Here is a 19,512-nt window from a genome sequence, read left to right on the forward strand (position 1 = left end):
GCGGGAGCTCTGTGTGCGGCTACATCTTAAGGTTCAGGAATGGAAAGAAAAAAAGGGTTCTCCTGAGCGGGAACCTCCAATGCACTTTGCCAGATGCCGGAGCAGTCCGTGCGCAGCAGGGCGAGCAGCTGGGGCAGCCGCATGCACCCTCTCTCCACTCCGACACCCAGCCTCGGTCCTTGGGAGAGCAATGTCACACTGAGACACAGGGCCAATTAGCAGCAAGGGACGAACACTTAAATTCTCATCTTATTTTTCCAGCACCCTTTGTTAAACAAGCTGTTACAGCAGACTTATTAAAGAATAATTATTCTGGTATCACCCACTCCAGGGCGGTCCTTTTGCTGCAGACAAATAGCATTTTGCGCTCATGCATTTTTTTCCAGCTGAGCACCTGCAGCATTTCACAGCTATTAAGCAGCTCAGTGCTTTTCCCCCTAGGGATGTGCTGAGGAGGCACTGGTGCGGAGAGCCAAGGTACCAAGGTTAAACGACTTGCCCAAGACGTGGGAATCGGCGACAGTCATGAAACCAAGGCCTGACATCCCAGGTGCCAGGCACATAAACACCTTCAGTGAACAGGGATTTATTTTACTTTTTTTGGTCTTTTGGTGATTAAGATGAAGAGGCTAAGCTGGCACAAAGAGCTGCCAATCCAACCAACGTTACTGACACCAAAAAGAATGAAATGAACTCCCTGAAACACAAGCAACCAAAATCCCTCAATGTATTTTCCCCCCCAAAAAAATTGGTTTAACTTATTATATATAAATAACAAATTAAATTCTTACAGTCATCAGAACAGAAAAATTAATGTTCTTTTTTCAATACTATTTTCCTTGGGGGTTTTTTGTTTGTTTTTGTTTTGTTTCTGTTTTTTTCTTTTAAATTTAGAAGGAGCACAATGTAAAAATAAAAACCCTGCATGGAAATGTAGAGCAGCAGTGAAACATTGAGACAACGTTTGAAGAGATTTTTTGGGGAGCTGACTAGGGAAGGGGGTGACAGCAATGGCAACAGCTACATTTCACATTATTGTGCCCATTAACTTTACTAAATGCTTTTTTGCTCAAAACACATCACTGGCAATAACTTAGTTTTTGGTACATTTATTCTTGTATATCTTGTTAGGCATAAGGCCAAACTGTGTTTTAAGTAATCAAATATGTACCATGTTATCCTCCTTTGCTTGGCAGACTTTTTACCTGATTTGTTTGTCTCTATAGCTGAGTAGACTTTTTTTTTTTAACTAATGGAGATTTTCATGAAAACAAAGTTTTATTGTGACAAGCTTTCCATGGGCAGCTTTGATAAACTTTTGCTGGGGAAGCTTTGTTTTCTCCAATAAGAGAATTGCTCTGCAAGAGAACACCATCTCACAACAGCCAGTATTATTATCCTTCCCTTGAATCTTCTTCCATATGTGCATTTTTTCACTAACAGATAAAAAAATATACATTATCTATATTATAAAATTAAGATAAAATCCAGTATCATCGTGTCAAGATGTACTCCAAATACATCACCAGTACTGGTGTAGATTACTTGAGGAAGATAGGAAAGACTATGGACTGAACCTCGAAAATTCTTAGGTGCACTTCCATATTACAGCTGCTAACAGGGGATCCTGGACTAGCTAACACTTGATTGAAACTAAAGCTAGCATAGAAAAAGAAATTAAAATTTTACATTAAAGCTTACATCCTCCCAACAACAAAAAGCTTCCAAAACTAAAACTTCTACTTTAAAAATAAAAGTTTAAAAAGGCAATAGCTTTTTTTCTGAATTAAAAAGCAACAAAATCCACTTCTAGTCTTAAAAATTTCCCATAAACCAAAGTACATTTTCTGGCCAACTCTACTGAAAAAGAGTAGGGGGTAGAATCTTTACAGTCATCCCCTTTGTTTCTCAACAAAGTTAGTCAGAAAATGCACCCCGGTTTCTCTGAAGGCTTTAGATGGTGGTGCATGTTTCCATTCCCTAAACAGAGTAACCTATTTTTTGCTAAATTAATCACATTTCTTGGGAGAAAAGGATGGGAAAATGTTCCTGTGCAATAATTCTAATTGGCAGCTGTTTTTCAGAAGTAGGCCTAAATTACCTGACATGGCGTTACGCTGATAGCACCTCCAAATACTTTCTTGTAATACAGTGAAGGTATCAAGAAATCAATGAAAGGAATATTAAATTCCACATTTGTGAAGAAGCAGCTTAAATCCAAAATTCCCTAAAAAGTGGTGTTTTTTTCTTTTTGTCTGTGTGCCTGTGCAGGGATGCATGTTTGAGAATGCTTTGGTTCAAATTCTACCTGAAGTATATATGATCAAAATCAATGGGATCTGAAAGCACAGGTCAAGAATCAAACTGAACCACAGGGGCTTGGATTGTTCTCCCAACTGAGACAGGAAAGTGCACCAAGTTCAAGGAGAGCAGCAGGCAAAAGCCTTATTTTTTCCTAATCATGTTTTTGTGATTAGGCTGAACACGTATTTAGTTTTGTATAATTTTAATATAAATATAATGAGCTTCCACAGTTGTAGCAGAAGTCAGAGCACAGTTACTCCAACAATGTCACAGGATATTCTCTTTTTGAAGGAAGCAGTTGGTGTTGCCTTCAGCTAATTTACAAAACTCTGTCGCAAGTAACCTACCTCAGTTGACAGTCTTTTCATTTCTTGCTTCCGCTGTTGCTCTGCAACATTCGCCACAGACTCAGCCAAATGATTGAGTTCTTGCTCCTTTGGAGCTCCCATGAAGTTCAGCAAAGGAGGCTCCCAACCATTTCGGAAACGGGGGACATAAGGTGGAATAAAATGGTCTTTGGGCCAATCCGCTCTGTATGAAAAGTAAATTAGAGATCTGTATCAAGGGCCATACAAATATTGGTTTAATAGGTTTCCTAAAAATTGAAATGCTTTAGAATTTTTATTAGTATACAGCAGAGGCTGGGATTACAGTACAGGCAGAATTGTGCTGGAACACAGAAAATGGGCAGAAAACATTTATTGACCACTATGCTCCCTGCTGTGCCCTGCAGAAAGAAATTGCTCCTGCTGTAAGGACTTGTCAGTCGTAAAACACAACAAATTTCTGTCTTGTAGCAAAGGATGAGTAATAGAAGAATCAATCACAAACAAATCTAGGATTTGTTTTAACTGTTAGACGGGGAAAAATATTGTAATGCTCTATTTGTGTTAAAGCACCAGACAAAAGACTTCAAAGAAACAGCCTGCTTTATAAGGAAGTCTGAAAGCAGGTACGAAGCATGGAAGCTTAGGGGGCCTAGCTACACCTAAAAGAAAAAGTTAAATAGCTTCTACTGACAAAAAACCCAACTCTGCCCCAAGACACAAGAATTGTCATCACATTTGCGGTTTTATAGTCCAGATTTATCTTTCTAAAATACTGTATTACTTTTCAGAGCTGCATTAGCATTCCCTATTGTAATACAAAATACCTAAATAAATGCTTTCATGCTCTGCCTTTGCACTGTACATAACACACTGTTCCGCAATATAAATTACTGTCTCTTCACAGTGGAAGCAGAAATGGGAGCGTACATTACAGTCTTTTAACAGTGTCATTGTTGACACTGCTCAAAGTTAAGGGACAAATGCTGCCAGTCACACAAGTTGCAGGAGCAGTCAGCAATTACTAGCCCATTAGAAGGCCTGGGCTAGGTCAGTAACCCTTGAGTTTCATCATTTACCTCTCCTGCTACACCACACCACAGTGTACCCCTGTATACTGAGATCAATCAGACCGTCATTTCTAATCTGCACAGGTCAACCAACTACATTCTAAGTGCTTCATTCTTCACTGCCTAACATGAATTACTTCTCTCTCCATTAAACTTTTTTCAGGATGGACTAAACGAATGATGATGGTAGTTCCCAGGACAAGGAGCCCATTATTTTACCCAGTGATCCATTTTGCCTGCACGGGGCTCCAATGCTATGAGGCAATTTCTGCTGCCAGTCCCACCACAAGCTGCTATGAAACCAGTAGAGCTTGAAGCAGGTAAAGGCAAGCGGATGGTGCTTTGCTGGGGTAAGCTCTCTGGCAATCGCAAGGAGCTGCAATTCCTGTTTGCAGCTCATTTTGTAGTAGCATGCCAAACGATAGGCCTAAAGGACTACTTTGGATGTTCCTGGTTCTGCAGCAGAGTGAGCTCAAGGAAGGGAAAGACCTGCATCAGTGTCCCTACTCTGACGATGTTTGGCACTCCGTGCTCTAGGGCTTTCCATGCAGCCTTCCTTACCAGCAAAACACTCAACTACTTTTTAATCAATCAATCAATCAGTTAATTAAAGAAATCCACTTGGTAGATGTTTAAGTTCCAATTTGAAATCTAAGAGCAAGGATGAATAAACAAAAAATACATGATGCATTTCCAGCCCTTAATCATCATCAAATGTACTTATCTACCACAGATTACAGAGTTCAAATGCACTTTGCTAATTTAAGCTTTTTCTTTTGCACGTGCTATTTACCTAAGTGATTTCAAACCATATACTTACCTCAAAAACAACAAATGCATAAAATAGTTAATTTTTAGCTAAGCCTAACCATAATAGTGAATCCATTAAGTGCAACGTATAGGGTATGCACATGCGACATGGTTCAGCCAATAAACACTATTTTAAAATTATAAGCATTTTCTTTATAGCATTATGATGCTTTTGAAGAACTAAAGACACTATACATTTTTATCTTTTGATAATTATTGGAAATTGAAAATAGAATCTGTATCCTGGTCTTCAATATTTTGTCACTTTTTATTGCAGCTTCTTCAAATTGATTTCTAATGAAGTCCAGATAGCTGGGTTGGAAAAATAACAGTGAAAAATAACTGGAAACATGCAAGGCACAGTTCAGAAAAAATGACTGCAAGAGGTTATGTCAAGAGATTCTTGACACCATGGACAAAACAAAAATTTCTGTCTGCATTTTCTCCTTCCTTGAGACCCCTAAAATCAAACCACTCCCAGATCCTACTGAGGCTGAAGAGTTCCTTTCCAAAAACTTCAAAGAACAGTTCTGAAGAGTCCAAAGCCTAACAAATTAATATTGAGTTTATTGGGGGGTGGATAACCTGGTTAAGATCGTGTCAATAAACTTGAGTTTAGAGATCACCTCTACAATATGCAAAGGCTTTTTCTCACCTGGCTTTGGTCCATGTGTCACCCAATGACATCCATAACTGTCCTTCCTCACTGGTGACAGTATATTGCAGGAAGTCTATAGTATCTTTTGTTAAGAGGGGGCTGAGTACTGTACCAGCAAGCTCTGGACCTCCTGTTGTCTGTACCACCTAAATCCAAGTATTAAAATAATACAAAGAACATACACATTGTCAGTAAGGAAGTTACTGTAAATATAAGTTACCTACAGTGCTGCTAGGAAACATTTATTACTCAACAAAAAAAACACCCCCCCAAAACTCTGAGAAGCTAACAATGTGTCCTAATGTCCTACAGATTAACTAAACCATTTATTGCAGAAGAACTGCTGTTCTGGTCACCAACCATTTTGTATTTAGATCCACTTTTGGCAATGTTATTTTTGCTCTACTGATCAAAACCACACATACTTCCATTAAATAGACATATGGCTATGCTTTCAACTCTCCTCCTGCATTATGTAAATTATCTCAAATTTTTATTTTTAATTAAAAATTATAATGGCAAATTGTAACACACAAAGCTAAAGATTATTTAAATAAATATATTTAATAGATGGGAATATACGCAGAAAAGGATATAAATTATTTTCTAAAGAGAAGCTTATCCAGAGATACACATATTTCTCCTTATTATTGTCCAGGGACACAACATTTCAATCTTGTTACCCTTAAAAAGGTTACAGAGAATATAAATACAAGAGTTCTGAAGGAAAACACTGAGAAAATTATAAAACCTTACCATATGTAGTGGGTTAAAGAGAAAATGAACCAGTTCAGCTGCACTAGGGTTCTGGATATGGAACTTTAATTTGGCCTGAAGGAATGGGAAAATTATACATTTTAAGAAACAGTTAACTTTTATGACAATAAATACTTCACATAAAACACTGGCCATCCCTGGTCAGGCCACAGGTCTGCCTAAGCCAAGTGTTTTGTCTGCAACATCCGCTAAGTGCAAGTGCTCATTCATCCAATTGCTTTTGAATCCATGTATCTCTTTAGCACCTATTGTGCAAAACAAGAAGTTCTACAACTGAATTATATGCTTTGTAAAGAAGCATCTCCTTCGGAAATTTGCCACCTCTTAGTTTCATTAGTATTCTGTAGTTCTTTTCCAAATGACAACTGAGCAATCCTTCTCTACTTGCTTTTTCCAGTGATGCTCATAACCATTTACAGATTTATTACATTATTCCTCTGTTTGGTCTTTTCCAAGCTAAAGTAATTCCTTCAAGCATTCTTGTCCTCCCTGTACCTTCTTCAATTTTGCTACACTGGGAACAAAATAAGGCCAGGGAACATAACGACATATTGATGCTCTTTATTTGTTAATTTCCTTTTTTTTTTCCCTTAATGGTTCTTATAATTTGCTTCGTTGACCACCACTGAACACGGATTATGTTCTCACAGGAATTTGTATTATATCAACATTTTGTTCTAATTTGTTTTATATATGAGATTTTTCCCCACCTGTCCATGCTCTATCATAGCTATCAATATTCAATTTCATCTGTCACTTTATCTGCTATCATGAGATATTTCTACATTTGTAGACTCTACACTCCCCATTTGCCAGAACATCTGTAAATATGTTGGACAGCAAAGGCCTCTGCAGAGGCATGTGTGGGACTTCACTGCTGAATTTACTGCACTTTGAGAACCAGCATTTTAGTCCTATAATTTGTTTTCTATTTCACCAAACAAGAATCTAACGAGCTACATTCAACCTCACAGTAGCTCAATTTCTTTAAGAACTTCAGGGTGTGCAACCTTGCTGGATGTGTTTTATAAATCCAAAGAAACAAAATCAAAGAATTGATGGATTTGTAGATGTTATTTTGTTTTGCAAGATGAATGTTTGCTTCTTTCTCAATTTAATATACCTGCCTACAAACTGCATCCCATGTGCAGGCACCTCAGGGGTACCTGGTTGCTGTAGTCCCTCAGATCATTGGAATGACTTTAAAGATTATCAGCATTACCTTAACCACTTCTTTCCTCTGGAAAAAAGGAAGTTTGAGGGAGGTTACACACCATACTGTGTGGTCTGCTGACTTAGTTTTTGGAACAGATGTATGAACAATCCCTGTTTAAACAGGGCTTCTATTCATCTGCCTGTAACTTGCCATTTTGATTTGCTGTTCTTTAACCCATTACCAGTTCTTCAATTTGAAACAGATAATCTCTTGTGCCCCCCATAAAAAAAAAAGGTTTTCATGAACATATTGTCCACTATCAAGCTTTTCCAAGTAAATATATGCATAAAAAAAGATCATGTACTTTCTCTGATACAGCTTCTTGGAGGATTTCTTTTATTTACTGATCACCCATTGGCCCTGCAGGCTCCAGAAGTAAGAAGCATGCCAGAATGTGTTTTAAAAAGTTATAGTAGTTTTTATTGCATCTTGCGTCTGTTCCTCAAACTGCTTTTGGCTAGCCTCCTTCTACTTTTACATCTAGCCTTCCAGAGTGTGCATCCAAATGAAGAAAGGAGGACGGTGTGTTTTTACTTCTAATAACTTCCTATACATTGTTCTTCAGTCATAACAACTTTCTTTCAGTCTTTCTAAAGTTTTTTTGGCAGATGGTAGGCATTTCCTAGGAGCTTCCAGCACAGTGTTTTAAAACAGTTTCCATTCTACTGGTAAAGATTTTATTCTTCTAGCCACTCCTTTTATTTTTAAACTAGATTCTTCATTTTATACAGTTCCCCATGTCTGACTTAAAGCACCAGGAAGTGAAATTTCAGGCTTTTGTGGCTCCTGCAATGATGCTGAAGTAAAGCACTGTTACAGCACAGCTCTTCAAGAACAACATTAGAAACCAAGTCCTAGATGCTGCTGAGCACCAAAACAAGAACTGCTGCTTCTTCTGCACAGAAGATAAAGATTCAAAGATGCACACATTATTCTTGGGTGAAAAACTAATTTAAATGCAGAATGTGGTAAGAAGTAAGAATGGGAAAAAAATGAACATTACAAGCACTATTACTGAGAAAGATCAGCATGTTCCAAGACATCTGTCCCCCCAAAACCAGCAATCCTTTAAGGTCAGAATCACAGCATTCAATACAGGGTTTAAAAAAAAAAATACATATTCTTAACATTTCTAAATATCTCCTACAGCCCTGCAATCAGAATTCATTCCCCAAGAGGAAGAAAAGGCTGATTTGACTCAGTGAATGCAAGAACAATTTTCCCCCTTGGCGTAGCTTCCCTAGCAATTGGAAGGGACAGTCAGTATCTGAAAGTAAATGCTTTGAAGGTGTCCCACTTGCTGCCTTCCTTTAATAGCACTTGCAGAAGAGGAGATGCCAGGACAACGCTCTTGAATTAGCATCTCCTCTTGTTGAGAACCTATAAAGCAACAGCAATTTGTCAGATGGAGCGTTCTGAGCCCAGAAAGGTCCTATGTAATGATGGCAACAAGCATAGAGAGTCTGATGGGCATAGCTGAATAAAACTCAATTAAGGCCACAGCTGGTGATGCTGGCAAGCATGCAACAGAACCGTGATCCCAGCAGACGTTCCTAGAAATTCTTTTGCGATTTAACCTCAAATTTCCCAAGTAAAAGGCTTTAAAGAACCAGGAAAAGAAGAAACACAACAATGCTGAAACAGAAATATGCTCATCTAGTCACTGTGTAGAGCCCTTGATGACCAGCATCCCAAAGCTGGCTTAAAGACCAGCCTAGGCTAGAGGTGGCCAGCTCTGCTCTTGTCTCAGTTCAGCCTTGGATGGAGAAGGAAAAGGTGAATGTCCAAGATCAGTCAAGTATCAGCTGAGCTATCTTCCTGTGTGTCAGCCAAGGACTAGACAAGATTACATTTCCAGGTATATTAGCATTCTTGAAGAGGATACTCGTGGGTTTGCTCCTTCTGAAAAAGCAGAGGAGACCAAGACAACACAGACCCAGGCTCACAATTCCCTGGATGGCATGACCACATCTGCACAGCTGGCAGCAGTAGGGCATTTAAGACCCACAAGGTTTCTCTACATGAACAAGGCACCAGGAAAGTTAGACAAAAGGCAGAAGACTTGATTAATACATTCCCAAAGACAAGATAACCTTCTGCAGCTCCCTCAGGGGAGTCAACAATAAAGTATCTACACCCTCTGGAATAGCAGGAACCTCCAAGAAAACTCAACTTAAAAATAACTACAAAGCAAATCTGTTGTGTTACCAATTCTTCCTTCTCTTCTTCATCTTTCCCCAGAATTTTAGTTCTTCACTGCATACTAGTGAAATAAGACATAGGAAAACCAATGCAGCAAAACTGACACCCAAATTAATTTGTGGTGGTGGGGAAAACAAAGATCATGTTATCCTTAACATCAACTATCCCAGGAAAAAAACTGTTACTGCATGCCTCACACCACCATATCTGCTAGCAGTCACTTACCAGAAGATTGAAGCCATGCTTGAATTTTTGGAAGCAGTCAACAAATTCATCTGGAGGTGGTGGTTTTGCACGGAGAGTAAGAACTCCCTCTGATGAACAAAATGAGATTTTTATATATCCATTTCTATGTTATATAATTTCTATGAATATTACGGGTATAGTAAACATATAAACACATAATAAGTTTACCAATTTGTAGAATTCTGTAAATATAGAACCACAACAGTGAGCATATTCTGCAGTCATATCTCTAGCCACTGCTCACTGACTTCAAGCAAACAATTTTCATCGGTTTCCCTCTAAGAATATACTGAGTAGGATTTTTTGTGCTCAAAGTGAAAGAAAATTACTACATTAATGAAAAAACAACACAAAAAGACACATTTGCTAGCTACTTCAATGATCCTTAGAGAAACAGAATTGCGTGCAGTAAGAAATCCTACCTCCAGGCCCTTTCTTTTTACTTTTCTTAGTTTTCTTCCTCTTTGAAAGTTCAGCAAATGCTTCAGCAGCTTTTTGAAGTTTGGTAACAAAATGCTCAATGTCATCCAAAATATGGTTCAGAATTTGCTATGGGAGAAAAGAAAAGTAACAGTTTCTCTACAGAACCTATAGCAGAAATACTCCAGAAATCAAAATCACTACACTCCCTGACACCAACAGCTTCCTTGGAACAAAGTCCATGCTAGAACATTGCTTATTTAGATTCATTATGTTCTTAACTTTACAACCCTGTAAACTATTTTAAATCTTAGATTTTAAAACATTTAGGGCCACTGGAAGTTTTTTAAAATATAAGCATATAGATTATTAAATTCAGATTGGAATTACACAATGCGTTCACACATTACATTTTCTCTCACTACACATGAAAAAATTCTAATTATTTGTGTAGGACAGCATTTTCCTAAACAGTATAACTTAATACTTTGTACTAAAGGAGATTATGAAGCTGTTTGTTGAATGTCAGAATGTAGTTTTAAAGAAGAATTACTCTTTGAAGAATTGTTTTCAAAGAGCAAGTGGAGGAGAATGAAGGAGCCCCTGGGGAAAACATGTATACACCAATTCAGCATGCCCCAACATGCTTTCCTCAAGACCCTCAGATGTTGCTGAGGGCAACATCAGAGTAGAAAAACAGAAAGCTGGAATTGACAAATGGGGCAATATTTGATATTGCATACATCATAAGACCTATAGGCAATATCAGAAATGACCATATATTCATTTTCCAGATATGGCACATATCTAGGTCCCAATAAATTAATGGAATTTAAGTTTATCTTTGCATAGTTTGATGAATTTGGTCTACCACATAAAATTAGTATTTATATTTCTAGCTCTTCACAGCAGAAAACTTTGCATCAACATTTAGTCCTCTTTTTTTTTACTTTTTTCTTTTTTTAAAGAAAAAAAAATAAGAAAAAGAACTACTGCCTATTCATTTTTAGGTCTACCACACAAACATAGGCTGCCTGGAAAGCTTTGCTCCAGAACTGAATTTCCCATGTGGAAAAAGCCTTTCCACAAAGCAGAGCTGCAAAATTTCACAGACATTAAGAAATATCGCTTGTAGTTTCTCACTTACAACATCTCTGTCAATCCTGGCTGCTATCATCTCTGCTGTTTCTTCATGATCATGGTATTGTCTATGTTTTTCAACTGCAGAAAAGGGAAGAAGAGAATAAGACACCCATATATGCAGAATTAGTAACCAACACTGCCTACACAGCTTATGCTTGAAATCGTACTGCTGTAAGAAAAAAGATGGGCAATGTTTGTACCATTCACTTTGCAAGGACTCCACACAACCTGAAAATCTTGCACTCTAATGCCTGATCCTGCCAAGTGTCACAAAAAAAAAAAAGCTTAGGTGTATGCTTTCAGTCAACTGAGCTGCATAAATGAAGGTAACCACAGAAGTGTGGTACCAGGGTCTAAATAAAAAAAATTAAAGCAGAATGTGGTTGATTATAAATACAACATAATGAGAAATCATCCCGTTTTGCAAAATATGCTGAAAGCTACTCTGGCAGAAGTGAGCAAGAAGGAAGAGCGTAGCCATGACTTCAAAGACAATTTTGATGTAAAAGGTAATAAGCAAAAAGGGATGTAGGAATTTGGGCAGAGTGACCAACTCTGGCAACACAGAAATGGGCGATAATGATGTGATAAAACAGGTATTTCCAAATAACAATGGATAGAGTCAGTGACTTTTATTTGGAAAAAAAAAAAAAAAAAAAGAGTTAACACTTTGAGAAATTATAAGCTTTACATTTTTAAGTTGCACTAAATACTGTATTGCTTTTGTTAACAGGTAGAATTTTAGTAAATACATTTTAGAAAAGATCCACATTAATGGAATAAAAGGAACTGCAGGAACTCAGATCCGCAAGTGGTCTGGCAAGACAGACCACTTGACAAACTAATGAAACTTTTCTGAAGTGAGGAGAAGTCAAACAGAAGAACAAACTAACCTTTACTCAAGATAGATGTAATACTGTAGATTAGTAGACAAAAACATTCTTAACGTTACAGATTTCTCTAAATATTTTTAGTTGCTTTCTTTACATAGTTGTGTACTTTGAGTGATACAGTTTGATAAACCAAAAATGATAGACTCCATAGTTAATGACCTCTAATTCTAAAATGTTAGTATCTGTTATTAAAAAAAAAAACAACCCAAACCAAAAAAGGCCTCACCTTAACCAAGATGATTCCCCTAATACAGCCTGTTTTAAAAAAGGAGCTTTACTGTTTCTAAAGAATATTTTTTTCAACAAAATCTGATCAAAATAAAAATATTTCTATTAGAGATTTAAAAAAAACAACCAAACAAAAAAATCCAAATGCATCAGAAATGCTACGGCATTCCTTAGTTCAGGCTTAAAAAAAAAATAAAAAACAAACAAAACTGGTTTAGCCATACAGGCCATTATAATGATAAATATAAAATAAATAAATAATGCTGATCTCCAGTCAGCTTTTAATCCATGATTACATTTTTTAATTGTCCGAAATATATGGCCTATGCTCTCCCTGTTACTAAAGACAGCATCATTAACTTACTAGATTTATGACAGTACTGACTACTGTGAATGTTATTACCTTCACAAAAAAGCCCAGGTTAAAATCAGTAGCCTACACCCCCATCCAGACAAACACAAAAAAACAAAGCTCTGAACAGAAATTCAGAAAATGGATAAGTACAAGTAAATGACAAGTCAGATTATGACAGTCAGGTCTTATTCCCCAGATCAGGCAATGGTGGCTTGGGGCATTTCAAACTAGACTGGGAGAATAATCCTGTCTGCTCTCAGCGAGGACAGAGGGGTGACCTCATACAACAATTTCTGTATCTGGATTCAATTACTGTAATCTTTATGAAAGTGGTCTTTCCAAATTATTTTTGTTATTACCGAGGCTCATATAAACCTACTGCCCAGAACAACTGTTTGTCACCGCACTTGCGGCAGCAGGCTCCCAGAAATACTCACACTCCCCCTGCTCTGCAGCCCATGCTGACCATGCTGCCACGCGGCTTCTCACATCCACTTGGGTGATGGTCCCCGGCGGCACAGGGGCAGGTGCCTGCGGCGGCGGAGGGATGGTGCTGTCAGCTTTGGATATCATCCTAGAGGAAGAGAAGAAAGCCCAGAAGTGACACTTGAAGGAGAAACGTTCTATTTTCTAGTGCTTAATCAGAGAAGACAAGAAGGCTTTACAAGGACCTCTTCTACTGTTGAACATACTATGGACTTGCCAAGTAAGCAGTACTCAAGACCATGATGTGTAAATATGTTAAACGCAGTAGGAAACCCACTCCATTATGGGGTTAGCAAACCTTCATCACCTGGCCACATGGGAAATCCCCAAGCAGTGCCACAGAACATGATGTCTAGAGACCTGCCAGTTTACACAGGTAAATACAGTGCCTTGGGTTTAGTAGGTGGCATTTTTACCACCACACGAAGTTCAATGGCTGGACTTCCATTTTGTGTGAAAGTCTTAATTAGAAGTTACCTTTCAGTTGTCACAATTGAGTATATATTCCCTAAATTTGACAGGTTGCCAACCGCCTGTTTCTTAAAACAACAAACAATTAAATTCACAGGCTAACAAAAACAATTAAACTACTAACAAAAACAATTAAATTCACAGGCTGATTTTCCTTTTTATATCAGTGGCCTGTTCATCCTGTCTTGATACAAATGTATCAATGTTCCCACCTGCAATTTTCCAGTTTTCCAGTTCTTAATCTAATTTTAAATACCATAAGGAAAGAGGTCTTTGAAGTCATTCTGCAACTTGATACCAAGAGACAAAAAATCCCAACAACTCCTGTCATACACGCATCCCATCCCTTCCCCACACCCCTATTTAAAAGCAAGATCTTCACCTTGAATTCATCTCTTTATAATCTCATCTCATTCATGGCATTCAACAGCAACACAAAATGTCAAGCATTATTTGGTCTTTGAACACTGAACAAAAACATGTTTCCTTCACCTTTCCTTCCTCCAGTCTCCTGGGCACTGTTCTCCACATGTTCCACACTTCTACTTGTCAATAACCTTGCAGCAACTCGATAATGAAATGTCAACCAGGAGGGTCCTTCCCCGTGACCCGATGCCAGCACGTACATGATACGATAGTGAGTAACCAGCGCTAAGCTGTCGCACACTCATGACCTCTTGGCCTCGTAGCCCTCGGAGACTGATATCTTGGATTATTTTTCCCACCAGATGTACCGACCTACATGCTTTTCCCAATTAAATCTCATGAGTTTCCCAGCACATCCAGTGTGTTTCAGTCTTCCTGGATTGCCTCTTTGTGCTTATACCTGTTTGTTACAGCCCCACAAACGGTAAAGTCTACTTATTTAATTTTAAACCTGCAGATGAAGTTAGGCACAGTTCAGTTTTTGTTTTGTTTTTATAGGAGTGTCCATTACTCTAGGGAAACTTCATGAGTTGCGCATCAAAATTTAACAGGTAGCTAAGACTGTTATAAACTCATTCATGTAATGGTGACATTTTTACTGAATGACTTTTGTCCAGCAGAGACTTCTCTATCTGGACCACAACACTAAGTGTTATTGAGAGGCACCATCAGGACTCAGTTACATACTAACTTTTCAACAAACTACCACCATTACCGTTCAGTAACTAATATATCTGTCCCCTTGTTTCTATGCCTCTGTTGGCTACCTCTCATTTCTGTATTAATCTCCTCTGAACCCAACAGACTCTTTTCCCCCACATTTTCCAACCGGCAGAGATGCTTTCGCTACCAGGGAAACAAGGAGTCTTCAGCATCATTAAACAGGCAGGCAGGAATATTATTCAGTCATCAGTTGCTGTTTCGTTTAACATCTTTAGATCCCCAAACCTTTTATCATAAACTTATTTACTTGGAGTTATGGGACATTTATGTTTTTAATTTAAATTCTGAACTACTTGACCCCTATGCAGAACTGAGACATGCAATGCTATTCTCTGGCAAGCGGTATTAATGTCAGCTGTTCCCATCACTAAGGTGGAATCAGGAAAGGTAAGAGTGACACTATAAATTGAGAGAGCTTGGGATAATCCTTAAAGCAAGGCCTCTACACGTGGTTTTGGAAGTGTATTATCAACTAGCAGTAAAGAGTAAAAAACAGCAGGCAGACTTGGAGAGCTTCTGAATGCTGTAACACTATTTGGTGACCCTATATACTGCCAAGAAGTTAGGTTTTTACCTCAGTGTTTCAAGCCTCTTCTTCTGTTTCCCACTCTTGCTGTCACTGATTGCACTTTCAATATCTTCATGAATAAAGCTAGCCTAAAGAGTCAGAAGCAGAAACCATCAGTTATCAGCTGTATCTCCTCATATACCTTTCTTTTTTTAGGGCATCTTTAGATTCCAGAATCCCTTATCAAATCCCATTTATTTAAGAGTTCTGGGATAAATTATTTTACACATAAACAGAATGAAGAAACACACAGTACTATTGTCTGGGAGTCAGTATTTTTGTCACTGTTCCAATCTCAAGCATTATCATCAGATGAGTATGTCATCTAGATACCAAATTTGTCTGAACAGCTGCAATTATCTCAAGTCAACCATTATTGAATAAACTATTTTTTCCCCTCCACGTATGTCATTTTTGTTTCTCTCAAGCATGTTAGGGGAAAGACATACTATTAAAAAAACCCACTAAATATAGTAGCAGCAAAACTACTACAGATAGTAGCAGCATAAAGGATTAGGAAAGTAACTTGCAGTGATACAGTTTCCTTTAAGAAATAACAATAGTCTCCAATTTCTCTTTGATTTAATAGAAGATGAATTTTTCAGAACATTTCCTAATCTGTAGGTTCCTGCCTCTTCTTAACTGCAGTCGGTCTCCACCAGTGGCCCACAAGTGAAATTTTGATGCATGTCTAAGGCATTATTTTAATAGATCTTGCATTAAATAGGTCACGGCTTCTTGTAGGATTTAGAATGCTCTGTTACACGTCTTCAGCTGACAAATTAATTTCCTACGCAGGTTGTCAAAGCCCAAACCTGTCAGTGTCTGGCTCACTTTACAAGGTCCACGTCTTTCTTGGTACCCTCATAATGAAGAAGTATGTAACTTTTTGGGAGGAATATGTAACTTCTGCTGGGACCAGAAGACTTTGTTGAATTTAGGTTCCAAGGGGATTAAAGGACTTCTCAGGCTATAATGAACTGCACTACAGAATATGGACAAGGGATACATTAAAGTTAAAGAATTAATAGAAAAAACTTACAGGGATTTGAGGAACTTAAACCCAGAAGAATTCCATTAATCATACTCTTGATATTTATTTTTTAACAATTTTTTGTTTAGAAAATATTGAATGCCCCAAATATTATTGATTTTGACTAATTTTTTATTGCAGAGGCTCCTGAGGTTCATGGTAACTTCTAATCAAAAGCAGGAAAAAGGCAAGGGAGAAAGACCTAACCTTTCAGAGCAGCCAAGTCTCATGGATAATGAAGAAAAGCTAGGGTATGGTCACAGACTCAAACAATACCCCAGAAGAAAAGGGGGATCCTGGACTTCCAAATCATCCTTATGTGCTCTGCGTTTTTATTTGTACACAGAGGAACAACTTCAAAAGATGAAAGTCTGAAGAAAAGAGACCACCTCTACCCTTTGGGAAGCTGGATCCAATCAGACCTCAAAAAGGATCCCTGTATTATTTAACATAATGCCACCTGAACTACTCACAGGATCCTGATTTCCATTGAAACAGCAAATTCTGTGCAACGAATCACACAATTAAGCCAGTCATCTTCACACCACTCTCTATACCAATTTCAAAACAGTTGCACAGTGTGATTGTGTGATTAGCAATCTGTTGTTTTAAGACAATGATATGAACTACTACAAGGGAATTTAAAAGTACCCATGAAATTATCAATTGGAATTTAAAGAAATAACAATTATATAGAGTAATTAACTGATATTAAAATTTATAACCCTGGAAATAAAGAAGTATTGCAGAATACATTAAAAAACTTATTTACGCTTGAAGGAAATATTTTAATCAGAGATGAACAATCTCTTTCCTTGTTTTGCCCCTCCTGCAAGTAATATTTTCCTTTTCATTCTCGCTCCAGCAGAGCAGAGATGCAGAGGTGAGAATGTATAGAAGGTTTAATTGTTCAGTGACAAAAAGAGCAGAAAAGGGGAAAGACTAGGTAAGACTCAGAGCTCGGATGAGTTCTTTGCAGATTATAAAATAAATTTGAGGTAACTCAAACTATTTTACACCACCTTCTTCAGAAGCGTGAATGCAAACCATATACATATTCTAGAGCTTTACTCATTTGCAAACCTAAATGAACAGCTGCAGAGCCCAAGAATCAATATTTACAGTAACAACATATTTGAACATGCACTAAGGATTCAGCTTACATACTGGACTACTCTCTTGCAAGACATACTACACTACATTTACTAACATACTATAAGTAGTGTTGATAGAATAAGTGTTTTAAACTTAAAGCATATTTATAAAAGTAAAAGAACAGAATTATTTTCTATGAATCAGCTCATTTGATTTTATCCACTGTACTTGCCAATTAATAAAATTTCCCCTATTCAAATAAGTCATAGCAGATCTCCATTACTATCTTACCTTAATCTCATCACATTGGAAAAGATGCAAATCAGGCTTGGTTTGGGTTGGTTCTTTACATACTAATGCAAGAATTGAATTGTAATTGCATGCATTCATCACAGCTTGGCAATGCTGAATTGTGCTTAAAGGAAAATTCTCCAGTTCATTCTGCCGGAAGAGGAAAAAAAACAAACACACACAAAACACCACCTTACTATACAGTGTCCTGATCTCAGAAAAGCTGCATGAGTTAAAAAGGGAAAGTGATAATAAGCTAATTAAAATACTGAATCTCACATACATCATTTTTCTGTCCGTTCCCTTTTTTTCCTCTCTCTCTCTGAAAATGAGACTGCCACTCACAGATCCTACCTTTGATTCCAAGTCCACCAAACTGACAGCTTTGTCATCCACTTGAAGAATCATATCTTGAGTCCACACTTTGCCTTTGGCATCCAGCAATTTCAGCTTCCTTATTCCATCATCTACTGTAATCATTGCCTCTTTTCGGTCCAGAACAAAGGTGGTCAAGTGCTAGTGAATGGGATGTACATTTAAAAAAAAAATAATTGTAATTTTCCCTATTGCTCGGCAGTGTCAGTATTCAAATTGCCAGGAAATAGCAACACAAATTATTCATGAATAAAAGTGCCTTTGTATTTGACAGATCCCACCAATAAGCCATAAGAGAGGTTGTTTAGTCCATAATGTCATTTTATGTCAACTGGTTTTTGTAACTCACTGTTTGTCATCCTCTGTTATTTCCTCACTACAGTAAGCGGTTAGACTTGAAGGCATATTCTGACATATTTCAGGTATCAAAGCTAGAATTAAGCCCCGAGTATTTAATTAGCTTTCTTGAGGAGTGAAAACCTGTCTTTCTTGGCAAGCTGAATCCAGGAAGCGTCAGCAGAAGCTTCCCAGAAACACCCTGCCAATGTACCTCCATGACCACCCTGACCTGGAGTGTCCTCATCTCTTCCAGAGCTGCCAGCTAGCACGCTGATGGCAACCATGATGGGCTTGCATCTGACTGGGATACCTTATGGACAGGCTAGTTGCTTCTTTTATGTGGTTCACAGTAGAAATGTAGTATACTAACTACTTTTGCTCACCATCAACTTGGAATATTCTCCATACTCAATTAATGGGCTAGAAATTAAATACTGCCTCACAGACATCACCTCAACTAGCTTCCCTGTCATTATGGCTTTGACAATTTCTCCTTCAACATGCCAACCATGCAAGACAACCCATAAAATTATTTCCTTTTATCCAGACATAAATCCAGCTTCACATTCTTATTGAAGACCTGGTTACACTCATTCAAGCTGAATCAATTTTAATATATGCCCGCACATCTATCTTCTAAATAACTTAAAAAAAAAAAAGAAAGAAAAAAAAAAGAAGAATTAACTGTGCTTTCTTCTATTATAGGATAACAGCACTTAGTAATGACAGACAAGAAAGTAGATATAAGCTGCATATAATCAAAGTGTTTAAAAGAAATGAAACAAACTCTCTACTGGCTGCTCACACAGGAATGCTTAGACTCCAAATACAAGTACTAATTTTTATGCCAGTACAGTACCAAAGCCATTATGAAGAAACCAAAGAAAAATAGACAGACAATTAGAAGCAACACAAGTATTCATTTGCAAGCTGATCATAGGATAGAAGCACTTGAAATCAAGACTCTTCTGCATGTGATCTCATAATTTACAGCTAATTTAAAACCCAGCAAAAAGGAGCTGAGAATCTATGGTATTTGCAAGCCTTGGCTTAACCC

At 37.7% G+C, this 19,512-nt stretch overlaps 1 protein-coding gene across 4 annotated transcripts in view; it reads right to left on the bottom strand.

Annotated features, from left to right (window-relative positions):
- Nucleotides 1-19,512, bottom strand: part of EPS8 (EGFR pathway substrate 8, signaling adaptor) — a 143,065-nt gene that overhangs the window by 25,027 nt on the left and 98,526 nt on the right. For all 4 annotated transcript variants that reach the window (XM_072874245.1, XM_072874226.1, XM_072874236.1 and 1 more), the window contains exons 6-15: nt 18,096-18,257; nt 17,742-17,891; nt 15,329-15,411; nt 13,086-13,222; nt 11,177-11,250; nt 10,032-10,158; nt 9,589-9,677; nt 5,925-5,999; nt 5,166-5,314; nt 2,652-2,835 (exon numbers count right to left, since the gene is read on the bottom strand). In XM_072874245.1, coding sequence (XP_072730346.1) covers nt 2,652-2,835; nt 5,166-5,314; nt 5,925-5,999; nt 9,589-9,677; nt 10,032-10,158; nt 11,177-11,250; nt 13,086-13,222; nt 15,329-15,411; nt 17,742-17,891; nt 18,096-18,257 — 1,230 coding nt within the window. The remainder of the gene's footprint in view (nt 1-2,651; nt 2,836-5,165; nt 5,315-5,924; nt 6,000-9,588; nt 9,678-10,031; nt 10,159-11,176; nt 11,251-13,085; nt 13,223-15,328; nt 15,412-17,741; nt 17,892-18,095; nt 18,258-19,512) is intronic.

The sequence above is a fragment of the Ciconia boyciana genome, chromosome 1 (genome assembly GCF_034638445.1).
Source record: "Ciconia boyciana chromosome 1, ASM3463844v1, whole genome shotgun sequence".
NCBI lineage: Eukaryota > Metazoa > Chordata > Aves > Ciconiiformes > Ciconiidae > Ciconia > Ciconia boyciana.